Source organism: Larus michahellis, chromosome 17 (assembly GCF_964199755.1).
Source record: "Larus michahellis chromosome 17, bLarMic1.1, whole genome shotgun sequence".
Classification (NCBI taxonomy): Eukaryota; Metazoa; Chordata; class Aves; order Charadriiformes; family Laridae; genus Larus; species Larus michahellis.
Window position 1 is genome coordinate 6,332,211 of NC_133912.1, and position 15,850 is coordinate 6,348,060.

Genomic DNA, 15,850 nt, shown 5'->3' on the forward strand with positions numbered 1-15,850 from the left:
AGCCCCCCCGCCCCCGGGCCGGCTCCGGGCCAGGCGTGCTGCCCCAGCCACCGCAACTAACGGCTTTTCCACAGCCACCCTATTCAACAGCTGCGCGGGGGCTCGGGCCACAGCTCGCTGTGCGCCATGGAGCTGAGCCCTGCCTCGGGGACAGGGCCGGGGCTTTGCAGGGACCCTCCCTGCAGGGCCGGGGGCACTGCATGCGGGGAGACTGAGGTGGAGCAGGGTCTGGGGCGCAAACCCTGCAGACCTCAGTGACCTGCCTGGGATGGCACCTCCCTCGTGTCCCAGCTGCTCCCTGAAGACCCCTCTGTCCCCAGGTGTCTCTCAGAGGCCAGGCAATGATGAAGAGTGGTTTGGTCCCCCTATTTTTGGGTCCACAATGCAGAAGCTGTGGCTGCGCTTTGGGGCGGAGCGGGGCTGAGCAGGGGAGCGGGTCTGTTCTGCCCCAAAGCACTGCCAGCCGGATCCACTGACGCCTGCAAGTGGGACTCTCAGGGACTGCCCCCTTTCTAGCATTCCCCAAGCCCCTGTGAAAACCGCCTCGGCCCCACGCCTCTGCCCCCTCCGCCGGGTCTGCTTAGTGTTTTCCACCTCCAGCGCCCGGCAGTCTGCTGCCATCGGCCTGTGCAAGCCTGGGCCGGCAGGACCTGGCAGACTGCAGGTCTGCAAGCAAAGCTGGAACAAGCCCCTCCAGCAGAGCGAGAAATGCCTGAAAACGGCCCGTGCCGAGACTTGGGGGTGTGGGTTTGCTCGGGGGGGGCCGTCTGGGAGAGCCGGGGCGCCGAACGACCGCCCGAGCGATGCCCGCGGGGGCCGGGGCTCCGCTCGGGAGCGCGCTGCAGGTCTCGGCGCGGTGACGCCCGGCCGGCTGCCGCTGGGGGGTGATAAGCGGCCGCGGGCGGTGGGCAGGCACCGCGCCGACCTCCTCCTCCTCCTCCTCCTCCTCCTCCGCCGCCGCCGCCTGACGTCAGCCCGCGGCCCCGCTCAGTCGCGGGAGGCCGGCGGCGGCGGCGGGCATGGCTGGGGGGCGGCGGGCGGCCGGGCTCGCCCTGGGCTGGGGCTGCTGCCTCCTGCTCTGCTGCGGTGAGTGGCCGCGGGCGCGACGCTGCCGGGACAGGACGGTCGGTGGCGGGGCGGCCGTCGGGCGCACCTGCGGGGCGGGCGGGCGGGGACGGCGCTGCGGAGCCGCGGGTGCAGCCGCCTGCGGGGCGGGTGGCGGGGCGCCGCCGTCCGCGGGCAGGGGTGCCCCTTCGCCCCGTGCCGGCTGCCGGCCCCCGCTCTCGCCGCTGCCCGGCTCCCCTTCCCAAGCGCCGGGCTGCGCGCTCCGAGGGGCGGCAGCCGGCGGGGGTCTTCCCCGCGGAGCCGCGCCGGGGCCAGCCCGGGCAGCCAGCAGAGCTGACGCCCTTGGGGGCGCTGCCTGGCTTGGGGCCAGGAATGCTAAAATTGTGCTGCGGGGTGGGAGCAGCCCCCTCGAGGGGACGGCCTCGCCTGCACGTCCCCGGGCGCCGCGGGGGTGGGGGGAGCCGGGAGCGCCGCATTCCCCGTTCCGCTCTCGGGACCTCTCTGCAGCCCCCCCTAAGGCAGGGCAGCGTGAGGGGTGGCCTCTGCGTCCCCGGGGAGGCTGGCACGGTGGCCAGGGAAGGTGGCCGGCGGAAGGCAGGCTCCTGGAGCCGCGTTCCGTGGGGCACGGGCAAGGGTGGGAGGGGCAGGGCGCCTTCTGCCCCCACGTGTGTTCAGTGTACAGCAGGGTGAATTGGTGGAGTTATTAGGAAGCATCCACCCCTTTCCTTCTAAGGAGTTTTTCCCTGAGCACTGTGTTTCTCTTGGCTTTTTTCGTGCTTTCTTTTTTTAACCTCTTTCCAGTCCATTTTCACCCTCGGGGGGGGCTGCGTTTCCTGCCCTGCCCTGCTCCCCGCAGCATGCCCTCCCCGCGCCGGAGGCCAGGGTGCAGTCCGGGTGCGCTGGCTGCTCCCTGCCGCCTTCTCGCCTTGTCCCTGCCCAGCCGTGCTGCGGAGGTGGCCCCAGGCACTGGGGAAGCCCGCTCTGGCGAAGGCGTTGGCGCTGTAGGAGAGCTGAACGCCCGAGCCAAAGGCAGGCTGCTTCCACCCCTGGCCCGTGCTGGGATCCCCTTCCTCACAGCCCATGTGCCAAGTGAGGCGATTATCGGTTGGTGGCATCGATGTGCTTGCAAGCCCAGCCATTGTGAAAGGCTTGATGCTTCCCAGAAGCATGAGTGGCCATGGCCAAGCCATTTCCAGGCAGGTCGGGGGACTCACTGTGCTGCCAGGGTGGGGTACTGAGCCCACACTGGGGCTGCCAGTGCCACCCTGGCTCCTTCTGCACTGCAGTCTCCAGCTGTTAGACGTCTCTGTGGATGTTGTCACCTGGCCAGGGTTGTGAACCTTTCCTCTCCTGCTGCACATGGCTGGGTCCTCATGGGGTGCTGGAGTTACTTTGGGGGTGCAAGTTGCCCATCCTTAGCTCCCTCCCCATCCCCAGCACGGCGAGGGCTGTGCTGGGGCGGAGGCTGTTGTGCACTGGCGGTGGTGCTGCTCGCTGCAGGGCCGGGGCTCTGCACTCTGTTTCTCCTCTCTATGAGGAAGAAGGGGTGCAGGTGATCCCACCCCTCGGAGCTGGGGTACCCCGGCTCAGGGATCTGTGCAGGAAAGGCGGCCTTGCCAGGGCAGAGGAAGGCAGCATGTGTGCATGTGCTGGGAGCAGGAGGGATCTGGCCGCAGCTGGTTTCTGCGAGAGGGGAACAGAAATCCGCGGAAACCTCAGGCATCCCACGTGCGGCTCCAGACCCCTCTGGTGCCCCTCCTCTCACTGCTCCGTGCCAGGGGCTCGGTACTGGGGGCTCTGCGCCGCCAACGCAGCCACACTCCTCGTTGGCTCCCCACACACCTCGGCTCCACAGGAGGCTGGCGGAGGGGCCGTGCTACTCCCCACCCCCTTCCCCGGCTCTAAAAGCAAATCTTTGTTCTTGTGGAGCCCTGGCTGCCGGCCGGCTGTCCGCCAGCCAGATGGAAAGGCACGGGGGCTCTCCTCCCTTCCCTGCTTGCTTGCTGCAGACGTCCTCTCCAGATCTCTAGGTCTCCTGCTGGAGCTGTGCCAGGCACTTGGGGTGCGTGGTGCAGGCTGGAGCTCAGCTCTGCAGCTGGGCTGCTCCACACATGGCCGATGGGTCTCCAGCCCTGCCTAGGTTCCCCCACGGAGTCGGTGTATGCAGCCATGCTGAGCACAAGGGAGGATCTCCATGTCCCCAGAGCCTGCTGTGCCAGGGTGCCTGTGCCCAGTGCCGCTCCAAGCCTGCCCACACACCTGGCAGGCTGTGGGGTCTTGGAGCTGCAGGAGGAAGCCTTGTGTCCCCAGGGCTCTGGGGGCCCTTCTGTCCTCCAACTAGCCACACTTGCAGTGTCACTGAGTGCCCCTTCCAGCCTGGGGGAGGGCTAGTATCCAGCCTGCCCCAGAGGAGCTGGAGAGCGGTGAGCCCTTGTTCCAGGCAGGGTGGGGGCTGCAGCGTCCATGTCCACCTCCTCAAGGGCAGTGGATGGGTGGGAGGGACGTGTGCCTTATGCCAGCCCCAGATGCCATCCATTCTCCAGCTCTGAGCTCATGGTTTCAGCTGCTTCGCTGCCTGGATGAGGGCTCTCATGCCGAGCGGGTCAGTGGGGTGGGTCAACAGCTCTCCCTCTCCCAGGGGCTGGCTGTGCCTGGGGCCCATCCTGAAGGTCTAAAAATGATGGGGGGGTAATGCATGGCCTGGCTGCCTGCAGCCCAGAAGTGTCAGGGCTCGGGGGAGGGTGCAGGGGGGCAGCTGGAGGGCAGTCCTGCCCCAGGCTTGCCCAAGTCTGTGGGTGCCCGGACGCACCAGGCAAGTCGTGGCCATACAGGTGGACAGGTGCCTCCGGTGCAAAGTTATCTTTTCCTTTGTGTGCTCGGTGGTGCAGTTTCCTGACCCCAGCACGTGCCTATCTCTGGGGCTTTCACCTGTTTTCCTAGCACCTCCTTTCCTGTGCAATGCTTTGCTCGTCCTTCTTTGCTTAGTGCCAACTGTACTGTGCTGATGGTATGGGTGAGGGCCAAAAGCTGTCTGTCGGGGTGTCCTGAGGTGGCTAGTCCTGTGAGCTGTGTCTTTTGCTGTGGCAGAAGGGCTCCTGGCTGCATTTTGGCACTGTGCCACCACATACCCACTCCAGACAAAGAGTATTTTGTGGGCACGGCATTGCCCTTTGAAGTTGCCTCACTTGTGAGGCTCCGTGGCTGTTACCGAGCAGCACTATCAAGGGAGCTGTTGACACAGCTGGCTTCCTCCAGCCTCTTATCCCCAGCTCCCATACCTGGGCTGAGCCATGGGTGCCGAGCGGGCTGGCCCTGTTGCTAGGGGACAGACCTCTGTCCCTTCCTGCAGGGCTGTGTGCCAGCCCAGGGTGTGCAGACCCCCCTTGCTTTGACACCTGCAGGGCTGGTGGCAATGGTGCTCCCAGCCTTGCTGTGATGCAGCCCTTGTTTGTGCTGTGCCTGCCTGGGGCTGCTCTGCCCTCAGCCCCTCGGGAAGCTGCTTTGTTCCCTGTCCTGGATCGATAGCCATTACCTTTCCCTGTGCTCTGGAGCGTGGCCAGGAGCTCCATTATCGCTGAGGGCAAGTGAGCGGGTGGCTGGGCTGGGGGGGAAGGTGTGCTGCCGGGGTCTGCTCACCAGGGGTGCGGGTCCCTGGTGCCATCTGTGCTATGGGCGAGCAGCACTGGGTTTGCTTTATGAGCAAGTGGCAGAGGAGCAGCAAGGGGCTCGCCTTGGGTACGCTGCAGGGGTGGGTGCTCCGACTGCTGGGTTCTGCGTTGCTACCCGGATGGCAGGGTCAGAGCTTGGGGAGGAACCCAGGGGTCCCGGCTGTGCCACAGTCATGGTGGTCAGGGGCATGCTGCCTCCCCAACGGGCCCTATTGCCTTGGAGGGGGAAAGGGAGCAGCAGGCAGCCAGAGCTGGCTGGGGCACCCCTCCTGAGCTGCTGCTCCCTGTGCCCTGTCCTGCTGCAGAGGAACACAGCGCCTCATTCACGCCCCAGCTCCAGGGCCACTGCGGGGGCTGCATGGGCTGACATCAGGACTCCAGTCCCGGGGCGCGGGAAGGTGCAGCCATTGTGCTGCCCACTTCAGCCTCCAGCACCCGGCCCCTTCTCCTCCCTCTGATAACCTCCTGACACCTCCTTGCCTGGCCCTTGGGGCCAGTAGGGCGTGGTGGGTGCTGGTCTGGGATGCTGGCTCGGGCCAGGGAGGAGTAGAAGCATGCTCTGGGTTGTGAGGGGCTGCCCTGGGCTCCAATTGAGGCTGCCGGCAAGGCGGTCTGCTTGCTCACTGGCTGTGGGATACAGCCCCTTCCCATACCCATCCCCAGGCAGGCTGCAGCGGCTCTCCGCCTTGGTGGTGGTGGTGGTGGGAATTTGGAGACTCAGAGGCCCATTTCAGCAAGGCTGGGATGCCATGGCAAGGGCAGGTCTGGCAGGGACTGCAGCAGCAGTGAGGTGGGTGGTTGTCTCCAGGTGTCCTGGGAAAACTGGCAGCGCAAGCACAGCGTGCCACGTCCTCCCTCTGGGAACAGGGTTGGTGGCCTGATCCTGAGGGCTCTCTGTGGACGCAGAAGGCAGCGTGGTGGCAGGAGTGGGACCGTGTTCCTGGCTGGCACTCCCTCTGGGCTGGGACACAGTGCCTGGGGGATGCCGGCGCAGGACACGGCTCTGCCCCGTGCCCTTTGTGGGGTGGAGATAGGGACAGGCCAGGGCTCAGCTCCCTCGTCGGCTCAGACACGAGGGCTTCCCCATCCTTCCTGCCCTGACTGATGGGCTCTGTCCCACAGCTGCAGCCAGCAAGCTGGAGGTCTCCATGCCGGCAGTGGTCGAAGTGGAGAGTGGGGGCACAGCCAGGATTGAGTGCAACTTCTACATTCCTGGAAATGATTCCTACACCTACATCAACTGGTTCTACGTGAGTGCCAACCTGGGAGAGGAGTGGTGGGTGGTGGGCTGGGGTGGCAGCTACCTTGGGGCTTTCTCCAGGGCTCCCCAACAGCCTGGCCTTGGTCGCTCACCTTGCAGATCGACCACCGCAACAACCGTGTGAGGCTGTGCCACATCACAGGCAGCGAGATCCTGGAGGAGAACGCGGACTACAAGGGGCGGCTGTCGGTGGGGGAGGACAAAGCCCTGTCCATCAGCAGGGTGACGGTGCTGGATGCCAGGACCTTCGTGTGCCAGGTTGGGGCAGGCAGCCACGGTGAAGGCGAGAACCGCACTGAGCTCCATGTCTACAGTGAGTGATGGGGCAGGAGGGTAGCATGGCCATGCATCTACCCTGAGAGACTGGTGGGGCATCCCATCCCATCCCATCCCATCCCATCCCATCCCATCCCATCCCATCCCATCCCATCCCATCCCATCCATCTAATACGCGTGAGGTGGCTTCTCTTTCCAGAGGTCCCTGAGGCCCCTGAGATCACAGCGAACCCAGGAGGCATCTCCGTGCAGAGCAGTGACATCCCACAGGTGAGGAGAGGCTCTAGCTGTGCCAGGCTCCCCGCTCCCCTCTCGCCATGGGGGCACCCAGTGCCCAAGGCTCTCTCTGACACCACAGATCGCCCAGTGCGTGAGCAGGAACAGCTTCCCACACCCTAACATCACGTGGCACAAGAATGGGGAGAAGCTGCAGCCAGAGGACAAGAGTGAGTTGGATGTGGATGGGGGTGGACATGAGGAACTGCACCTGCCTGCTGGGAGAGGGGCTGGGGCACTTGTGCTATCCAGGGCCTTATTGGCTGGGGACTGGCAGCCCGTGGCCACCCATAGGAGCCCTGTGCTCCCAAGGGAGCCCTCCTCTGCTCTTGTGGCCTCCCTGCGGGCTGGGAACAGCGTCTGTGTCCCCTGCAGTGGTGAAGATCCCAACCACTCTGACTCGCGAGTCAAGTGGGCTGTACACAGTGAGCAGCACCCTCTTCGCCCACGTCACCCGGGAGGACCGCAACTCCCTGTACTACTGCACCGTGCACTACTGGCTGCGGGGACAGATCCGCACCGTGGAGTCACAGCGAGTCAACGTCACTGTTTTCTGTAAGTCAGAGGCTGGGGGCCCTGTCTGCTGCCTGGTGCTGCATGGCAGGGCCGCACACCAACCCTATCCGCTCTCTTCTCCCCCAGACCCTGCAGAGCACGTGAAGCTGCAGGTCATGCCGTCCTCGGCGCTGGTGAAGGAAGGGGACGACATAAAGCTGGTCTGCGAGGCTGACGGGAACCCAGCGCCTGTCTTCAGCTTCTATAAGAGGGAGGTGAGGCCAGAGGGGACCTGGGCACCTCTCCCTTGGCAGACCTCTTGTATGGTGCTCCTTAGCCCCTGCCTGGAGGCCTCTGGGGAGTGGGATGCAGCAGCTGGGATAGAGGGTGCCTGTGTGGGGCTAAGGGCTCTGCTTCTCCCCACTGCTTGCAGCTGGAGAACAGCTGGCAGGACCTGACATCACTGGCAGACACCAACAGCGGGGTGCTGAACCTGCATGGTGTGAATAAGAGCAGCAGTGGCCTGTACAGATGCCAGACCCTGGACTTGGATGATATGAGACAGATGGAGAAGGATGTAGAACTTGTTGTGAACTGTAAGGCGGGGGACGGGACCCTGCGCACCTCGTGGTTGGTGCCCCGTTCCTCCTACTCACCCTTCCCTGGTCTCCATCCCTCTCCTAGACATTGAAGGGGTCCGTGTGAAGATGGAGCCATCCTCACCCCTTCAGGAAGGTGATAGCGTGAGGCTGAGCTGTGATGCCCACAGCCCTGTGGCCCTGGACTACCAGTGGAGGGATGAGAAGGTGAGCAGGCATTCGGGTACTGTCGCGCTCAGGCTTGGCAAGCCTGGGCTTTGCAGCAAGCCGGGCAGAGCTTGCTCCGTCTCTCCTGAGGGAGGCCAGGGGTAGGAGTCCCTCTTGTACGGACCTGTGTTGTCCATCTCTGCCTCTTCACCTCCCGGCCAGCACTGCAGGGTGGTCCTGTGCTTGCAGGCTTCCTCGCTGTGCATAGGAGGGAGGGCTGAGCCCCCCTGGGACAGCCGCAGAGCCCGGGGAGCTGAGCGCAGAAGGGCCTGGTGCTTGGGGCTCATTGGTGGGGGTTATCACTTCCCAACAGGGCAGGAAGGTCGCGGAAGGGAACCAGCTCTTCCTGAGCAACCTCACCTTCGAAACCTCCAGCAACTTCAGCTGCAAGGTGATTGCACCAAGTGTGCCGGGGCTGGAGCGGAGCAAGCAGGTGGCTGTGGCTGTTCAGGGTAAGAACCAGCATGTGTGCAGGCATGTTGCCCTGCCAGAGTCCCGTCCCACCCAGTATCATCCTTGTTCCCCCGCGAGAGCTGCAGGTGGTTGATGTGCCATCCCCACAGGGAAGCCGCGGATTGTGGCCATCAGCTCCCCGCTGTATGTGCGGCAGGATGAGGTGGTGAACCTGACCTGCAAGGCCATCGCTTTCCCCAGGCCCTCTGTCCACTGGAATGTCAATGGGACGGTGAGAGCTCTGGAGGGTGCTGGGTACAGGCCGTGGCCACCCAAAGAAGGGCTACGCATTGCTTCAGGCGCTGAATCCTTTGCTGCTTTCTCCCCTCGCAGGCTCATGAGTACGTTGAAAATCAGCACATCGCCAGCAACCTGACGGTGCGTGTGAACCACGACCTGCTGCAGGCAGGAGCCATGTGCAGGGTCTCTAACGCGCTGGGTGTCAGCGAGAAGCACATCCAGCTGCTGGGTGAGTCTTGGGCACTGCCCTCTGCCCCGGGAACCCAGAGATGTATTAGTGCCCCTCGCACAGGCGCCTGTGTGTGCCGTGCTGCCGTGGCGTGGCTGAGCTCTGTCTCTTTCCTTCCCTTCCTGCTCTACCAGTGGAGTCCATCAGAAAAGGTCAGTCTTGCACTGCACTGTGTGTGTTTGTCTGTCAGCCCAGGCTCTGGCAGGACCGTGCCACCGACGGGAGCCGTGCTGGCCTTTGGCCGGGGGAGGGAGCCTTGGCTGCTGGCTCTAGCACTACGTCTGTCGCTGCTCCTCTCCCTGCCAAACCTCTAGGGGAACAGACGCTCCACCTGTTTGCGGCCGTGTCAAAGCTGCCTGCTTGTCCTCAGCCTGTAGCCCAGCGAGGCCATCAAATGCAGCTTCCTGCAGTCCAGAGCCACTGGGCAAGGAAGCAAAGGGATGGCCTGATGGCTTGCAGGAAACCCTGTAAGTCATCTTCCAACGGCACGCAGGGGCATGGCAACTGGGAGCAGAAAGCAGTACATTCATACAGAAACTGCCCTCGTGGAGCATTTTTGTACTGACATCTGTGTCCTGCAGGGAGCCGGAGAAGCACTGGGAACTGAAGTCTTCGTGGTGCTTTCTTGGGGGAAGGGATCCTTTCCTTGCCCCCAGGGAGGTGCAGTAATGCAGAAGCTGGAGAGCATCAGGGTGGGACAGGCATTAACTTCTTTCTCTCCCATTGTCTTTAGATCAAAAGACACCAGAGAGCAAAGGGGTGATCATTGTGGCGATCATCGTCTGCATCCTCGTGGTGGCCGTGCTGGGGTCTGTCATCTACTTCCTGCACAAGAAAGGCAAGATCCCATGTGGCCGCGCTGGGAAACAGGACATGTAAGCACTGCCGCCCGCCCTCCTAGGGAGCCCTTGGGGCCAGAGGTGCTTGCCATCACTCATGCTTCCCATCTCATTGCACCAGCCTCTCCCTGCCCAACGCAGAGGGAGGCAATAATGCAGCCTCGGGGGGCACCACGCTGGGGTCTCGGCAGTGCTTCCGGCTTCCCACAGCCTGGGGTCCACACTGCTTGCCCCGTCCACGCAGGGAGGCGCTGAGGAGGACAGCAGAGTGGTAGAGCAGCCAAGGGACCCCTCCCCAGGGAGGGACTGGGCAGCCCAAAGCTTTGTCTGAGCTGGAGCCTTTTTCACCCCTGGCCTTCCTCTGCCTTGGCCCCACTCCAGAGCATCCCCTGAGATGGAGCCCCAGGGCTTGGCCTCTCTCAACCGGCCACATGCCCTCTTTGGTATCACAAACATGTCTCAAAATTGTCACCTCCCTCCCCTAGCACAAAGCCAGAGGCACGTAAAGACAAGATTGTAGTTGAAGTTAAGTCAGATAAACTTTCCGAAGAGGCGGGGCTCCTGCAGGGTGCCAACGGCGAGAAGAGATCTGCCGCAGACCAGGTAGGACAGAGCGTCGTGCACAGCCCTTCTCCAGGGCCAGGGCTGCTCCCGGGGCTGGGAGCGGAGGTGAGGAGCGTAGGGGGGTGCATCGAGGTAAACGCTTTGCTCCTCTCCCGGCACTCCCCACCCTGCATGGGCCTCCATCATCCATCATCAACGCTCGAGAAGGGCCGTGGGAGGGAGGGGAGGTGACAAAGCCACGGCTCTCTGCTCCAAGGACGTAGGAGCAGCCTTCCCCTGCGCATGTGCAGCTCTGCTCCGTGCCAGCCCCTGGCACCTCCTGGGAGCACACTGACCACTGCCCAGCCTGCTCGGCACTGCCTCCTTCCGTCCTCCCTGGAGCAGGAGCCGGGCTCCCCAGGGGGGCTCTGGGAGAAGGAACTACATAAACATCTCTGGCCGGGAGTCAGAGCACAGGCTGCAGGAACGGGCCCTGCTCTGGTTTCTCTGAGCCAAAGCTTGCAGTGAAGGATGAGATGAGTCTCCCGAGCTGCGTGCTTACCTCTCATCTGGGGTCAAGAGCCACCAGGGGCTCGAGCAACTATCGGCAGTATCGGTGCCGGACTGTCACCATGCTAAGGCAGGGCTTGCCACACTTGTGTGTCCTGTGGAGTCACAGGGTGCGGCACCTGAGCCCGCTGCAATTTTATTTGCCTTAGGCCAAGAGATAACACTGCCCCCCCCAGGTCCCGCTGCCCAGCAGCTCGCTCTCACTGCCTCTTGCCCTGGGACAGACGCTCAGCCACCATGGGGTGCCCTGGGCTGGCAGCTCTCCCACATCACTTTGCTGTCTGTCACTCAGACACCGGCAGTAGAGGACCTGGTTTTATGTTCAACCCTAACTGCTGGTTTTTTCCCCTCTTTCTGTTTTGGCGGACTGAAGAGCGAGAAATACATCGATCTGAGAAACTAGAGAGGGAATCTACTAAGTGCTTTCTTCCTTCAAACCTTTCCTGCTCTTGGATTGCCGTGTCCCACCCCTGCTCCAGTACCTGGGGAGCACAGCCAGAGACGATTACTGCATTGCAGTGCTGAGACCCAGTGCGCAGGGGACACCCCCCTGACCCACCCATCCGTTACCTCAACCGTGGGCTTGCAGGTTGTCAACTTAGCAGCAGCAAAGCTGGACTTGCTTACTACTACAGAGAAGCCAACAGCAATATTAGAAAGAAATACCCCATTAAGCTACCTGGTGGAAGGATTTGAGGCTTTTTCAGGAAATCTGTCCTGTATGTGTGTGGGAAGGTTTTGATGCGTTTTACCCCAAACTTGCTCAGAGAAGCTGGTGAAATTTTACTTTTACTTCTGGGATGTCCCAGGCACCTTAGATGTAGCGGTGTGCAGGTTATACGAGTGAAGAATGGAAGTGGTGTGTTAGAGCAGCATTTGCCAGCTGCTGGGGAGGTGTTAGTGCTTTGCTTTTCCTTTCAGCTGTTCTTGTCTCATTGGTTTAGCCCAGCGTGTCCTGGCGATGCTGTGCAGGCAGGGAGCTCCACGACGGGTAGCTGTGATCCTACAGGAGGAAAGTACCTGGCAGAGCAAGGACAGGGGCACCCATCTCTCGGGCACATGCCAGACCAAGCCCTTAGGTTCTCTGGTTTGTAGCGTGGCCTTGCTGACGTGAGGTGGGGAGGCTTCCCTCTCCCCACTTCCCAGGGAATTGGATTGCTTCTAGGGCGGCTGCGCAGCTGCTGGCAACAGCGGGTCCCAGACACACACACACACACACCCCAAATTTAAAGAGTATTAGGCCAGGGCCAGTCGGCAATGTCTCAGGGTTCTTTTTGTGCTGAACAGTTACCAGCCCCGCGTAAAACTGGTTTGTTTCTGTGCTTCCGTGGCACCTCTGGCCCCACAGCTGTGCCGGTGCTACAGCAGCTGAGTGGTGGAGGGGGAGATGGGCAAGCAGCCTGCCTTTAGCTTCCGCTGCAGCGGCCTGTCCCAGCCCTCTGCCTGCAAACATGGCTCTGCCTCCTAGAGGGATCAGCCCCTGCAGCCTCTCCTTCCTCCAAGTCATGTACTCTCAGTGCTATGCTCTCTGCAAGCCTAGCTCCCCTGGCCCTTCGGGAAGGGGCTAACGCGGGGCGACAGGAGAGATGTCCCCTTGCGCACCCCCAGCATCCTCTGCCGGGAGCAGGGAGCCACACAGCAGCCCTGCAACCAGCGCCCTAACAAGCGGTGAGCTATACTCGTGAGCTACAAGTGTTGTCGAAGCAGAAGCTTTGGTTTATATATATTTTTGTTGGATTGTGTGTAAATTTCCAGAAGTTTTGTCTGAAACTTGCAAGGTTTTTTTTATATATGTGAAAATAAAGTACTAAGTTCAAAGCTGGGTTCTGAGTTTGTTCCCGCTGGCAGCAGCCCCATGGGGAGGGTAAGGGCAGTGTGTCTCCCCCGTCCCCGCTTGATGTCAAGGCTCCCTTCCCCAGGAGCAGGTTGCCAAGGCCAGGTGGCACCCTGGCACCCCCACCCACAGGTTTGCTTCCACAACGGCAGGACCTTCACCTCGGACACGGGCTTCATCAGATGAGCGTTGGGCTGGCGGACGCTGCCCCAGGGTCTCAGCCTGGCTGCTCTCAGCACACGCTGCCCCAGTGTGACTTTTGCCAGAAACGGGCCTTTGCTTCCTGGACGAAGGCAGCAGAAGAGGGTTGGCTCAGCCTGCCTTTGCACCGCCGCCAGGGCAGGAAGATGTGCTGCGTTTGTCCGTATGAGCTGATGCTGGTAACGGGTGGTGCACAAGTCCGAAACCGAATACTAGGAGGTAATGGCTAACGAGTACTGGTAGCTACTAGTCCATAATCCTGTTGAGGTTCTGACATGACACATCTATACCCTCTGTAGCTGGCAGCAGATTATTCTGTAGATTGTAATAGGTAATTGCATTAATAGTTAATATAGACACTAATAACTACCAATACTAGTAAGTCTGCTAAGGTATTCTAATAGATAATCATTATATTAGATTGTAAGATATAATTATATTACCAGTGGTGGTAGATACTAAAAGATAATACTGTCAATAGAATTTGATAGATCCCAACAGTAGAATCTGTTGGGTAGTTGTGTGGGTAGCTAATATAGATAGTAATAACTACTTACAGATAAGTCTATCACTGAATTCTAATAGATATCGAGACACTTATAGTAGATAATTGTATTGATAGCTACTATAGCCATTAATAGATATGAATGGATATCTATTTAATAGGTAACGGAAAAATAATGGCTTTTTCCCTTACAGAATTTGAATAGATTCTAACTGTTATTCATATACTAGCTACTCTAGATCCTAATAGATAATTTTTACTGATACATTCTAATAGATTTGAATTGATAATTGTATTCATAGCTACTATAGATACTAAATACAAATAGGTAGTTAATTTCTTAGATGCTAATAGTAATCATAGAACCATAGAATGGTTCGGGTTGGAAGGGACCTTAAAGATCACCTAGTTCCAACCCCCAAATAAGAATAGTTTTTATAGAAATAGTAACATTATTTTGTTTATAATTTAATTTATATTTTTATATAATTATTTATAATATAAATATTGTATATTATAGTAAATAGTAATAATTTTTAATAGATAATTGCAATAATGCTAATACAGTTATGAATAGATAATTCTGTTAAAGATTCTCATAGATGATGGGACAAAATTGTATGGCTAGCTACTAAGCATACTAGTAAGGCATTCCATTCATGAATTCTAATGATTCTAATAGATAATTGCATTTATAGCTACCATCAATAATTCTATAAGTAGATTCTATTATAGATTCTACTAGACTATTGTATTTCTAGCTAATATAGATAATGATAACTACTTAATGAATTATTGTTATTAGATATTGGTAGATTATACAAGCAAATCTTATTACAGGCTATTGTAAATACTAATAAATCTACAAATACAGTCTGATAAATTCTGATAGATAATTTTAGGACCAGCTAATGTAACTACTATTCTTAGATAACTATTGTTGTGTTCTAACAGATAACTGTACGGGTACAAGTAGCGATTTGCATTACTCCCTACTATAGATACTAATACCTAGTTCGATTATTAGAATCTATAAGAAAACTTCACTACTTGCTGCTGTTGATGCTAATAATTACTAATAGACTTGTTTTAGTAGAATCAACTCTAACAATTGAATTACTATTAGTAACTTAGTGTCTACAGAAGCTGTTATCTGATAACCTTAATATTCTAATCTAATATAACCAATAAACAGAATTCTCTGTTAGCAACAGCTGCTGTAAATGCTAATAATGCTAAAACCAACTCTGTTAGTGAATTCTGATGAATACCAATAACCCTAACAAATAACTCCAGCAGTAGCTTCTGTGGATACCAATAGTTACTCATCGATAATTGCAGTATTAGAATCTATCAAGTTCTACGAGAGAATCGTTTCACTAGCTATGATAGACACTAATAACCACTACTAAATAAATCCATTAGCAATTCTGTTGTTGCACTGTGCCTGATTCTATAACCCAGCTCTGCTAGCAGCTAGGTAGATGCTAACACTAAGAGACAACGCTGTCACTACGTTGGCTTTTGGAAGGCAGCAGCCTGCACTAGCTAACTGTACTAACACCTGGAATAGCCACAGGCCCGACTTAGATTCTCAGTCTAAGACGTAGTGCACGTTCTGGACAGCACCACGGGACCCTGTGCACCCAGCAGGCTCCTTTGGCTTTTAATTAGATTGGAGGTGCTTGATACAACTGAACCCCACGTGCCCCCTCATTTGAGACCAGTTCATGTTATTTAACCCCTCATGGCCTCATTTGACACAATTAACCACATTCGACTATACAGTGACTTCTTTGAAGGGGCACTCGACCCAAGTTAACCCCCTATGTCCCCAGGTAACCTCCATATTGATATCTTTGAGGGTTCACTTGACCCCTCGTGTCCTCATTTGACCCCACAGTGATGTGTTGAGGGTTTGTTTGACCTCAAGTGACCCCTCGTGTCCTCATTTGACCCCTGTGTCCTCGTTTGACCCCTGTGTCCTCGTTTGACCCCACGGTGATGTTTTAAGGGGTTCACTTGACCTCAACTGACCCCTCGTGTCCTCATTTGACCCCTGTGTCCTCATTTGACCCCACGGTGATGTTTTAAGGGGTTCACTTGACCTCAAGTGACCCCTCGTGTCCTCATTTGACCCCTGTGTCCTCGTTTGACCCCAATTCACCTCGTTTGACCCCACAGTGATTTTTTGAGGGGTCGTTTGACCTCAACTGACCCCTCGTGTCCTCATTTGACCCCTGTGTCCTCATTTGACCCCACTGTGATGTTTTAAGGGGTTCACTTGACCTCAAGTGACCCCTCGTGTCCTCATTTGACCCCTGTGTCCTCATTTGACCCCAATTCACCTCGTTTGACCCCACAGTGATTTTTTTGAGGGGTCGTTTGACCTCAACTGACCCCTTGTGTCCTCATTTGACCCCACTGAGATGTTTTAAGGGGTTCACTTGACCTCAAGTGACCCCTCGTGTCCTCATTTGACCCCTGTGTCCTCATTTGACCCCTGTGTACTCGTTTGACCCACGGTGATGTTTTAAGGGGTTCACTTGACCTCAAGTGACCCCTCGTGTCCTCATTTGACCCCTGTGT

At 57.9% G+C, this 15,850-nt stretch overlaps 1 protein-coding gene across 9 annotated transcripts; it reads left to right on the forward strand.

The window, feature by feature from the left end:
- Positions 1-951: 951 nt before the first annotated feature.
- On the forward strand, positions 952-12,539 carry MCAM (melanoma cell adhesion molecule). 9 transcript variants are annotated; one of them, XM_074561208.1, is made up of 16 exons: positions 952-1,086; positions 5,856-5,983; positions 6,094-6,307; positions 6,470-6,540; positions 6,629-6,716; positions 6,922-7,101; positions 7,189-7,316; positions 7,475-7,637; positions 7,726-7,847; positions 8,161-8,299; positions 8,411-8,532; positions 8,634-8,769; positions 8,904-8,921; positions 9,503-9,644; positions 10,094-10,211; positions 11,095-12,539. In XM_074561208.1, the coding sequence occupies exons 1-16, from the start codon at positions 1,020-1,022 to the stop codon at positions 11,122-11,124; spliced, it is 1,866 nt and encodes a 621-aa protein (XP_074417309.1). In that variant the 5' UTR covers positions 952-1,019; the 3' UTR covers positions 11,125-12,539. The 9 variants fall into 9 exon arrangements, 7 of the variants coding, with proteins under 7 accessions (XP_074417309.1, XP_074417313.1, XP_074417311.1 ...); XM_074561209.1 differs by having other exon boundaries at positions 984-1,086; positions 5,862-5,983; XR_012584079.1 differs by lacking the exon at positions 8,904-8,921 and having other exon boundaries at positions 8,634-8,780.
- Positions 12,540-15,850: the final 3,311 nt, after the last annotated feature.

Bases quoted from the DNA above. Each gene is read 5' to 3' on its own strand.
- MCAM (XM_074561208.1), top strand. From the start codon at position 1,020: ATGGCTGGGGGGCGGCGGGCGGCCGGGCTCGCCCTGGGCTGGGGCTGC. The intron at 8,533-8,633 runs GTGAGAGCTCTG...CTCCCCTCGCAG, and splicing joins ACTGGAATGTCAATGGGACG to GCTCATGAGTACGTTGAAAA. The intron at 9,645-10,093 runs GTAAGCACTGCC...TCCCTCCCCTAG, and splicing joins CGCGCTGGGAAACAGGACAT to CACAAAGCCAGAGGCACGTA.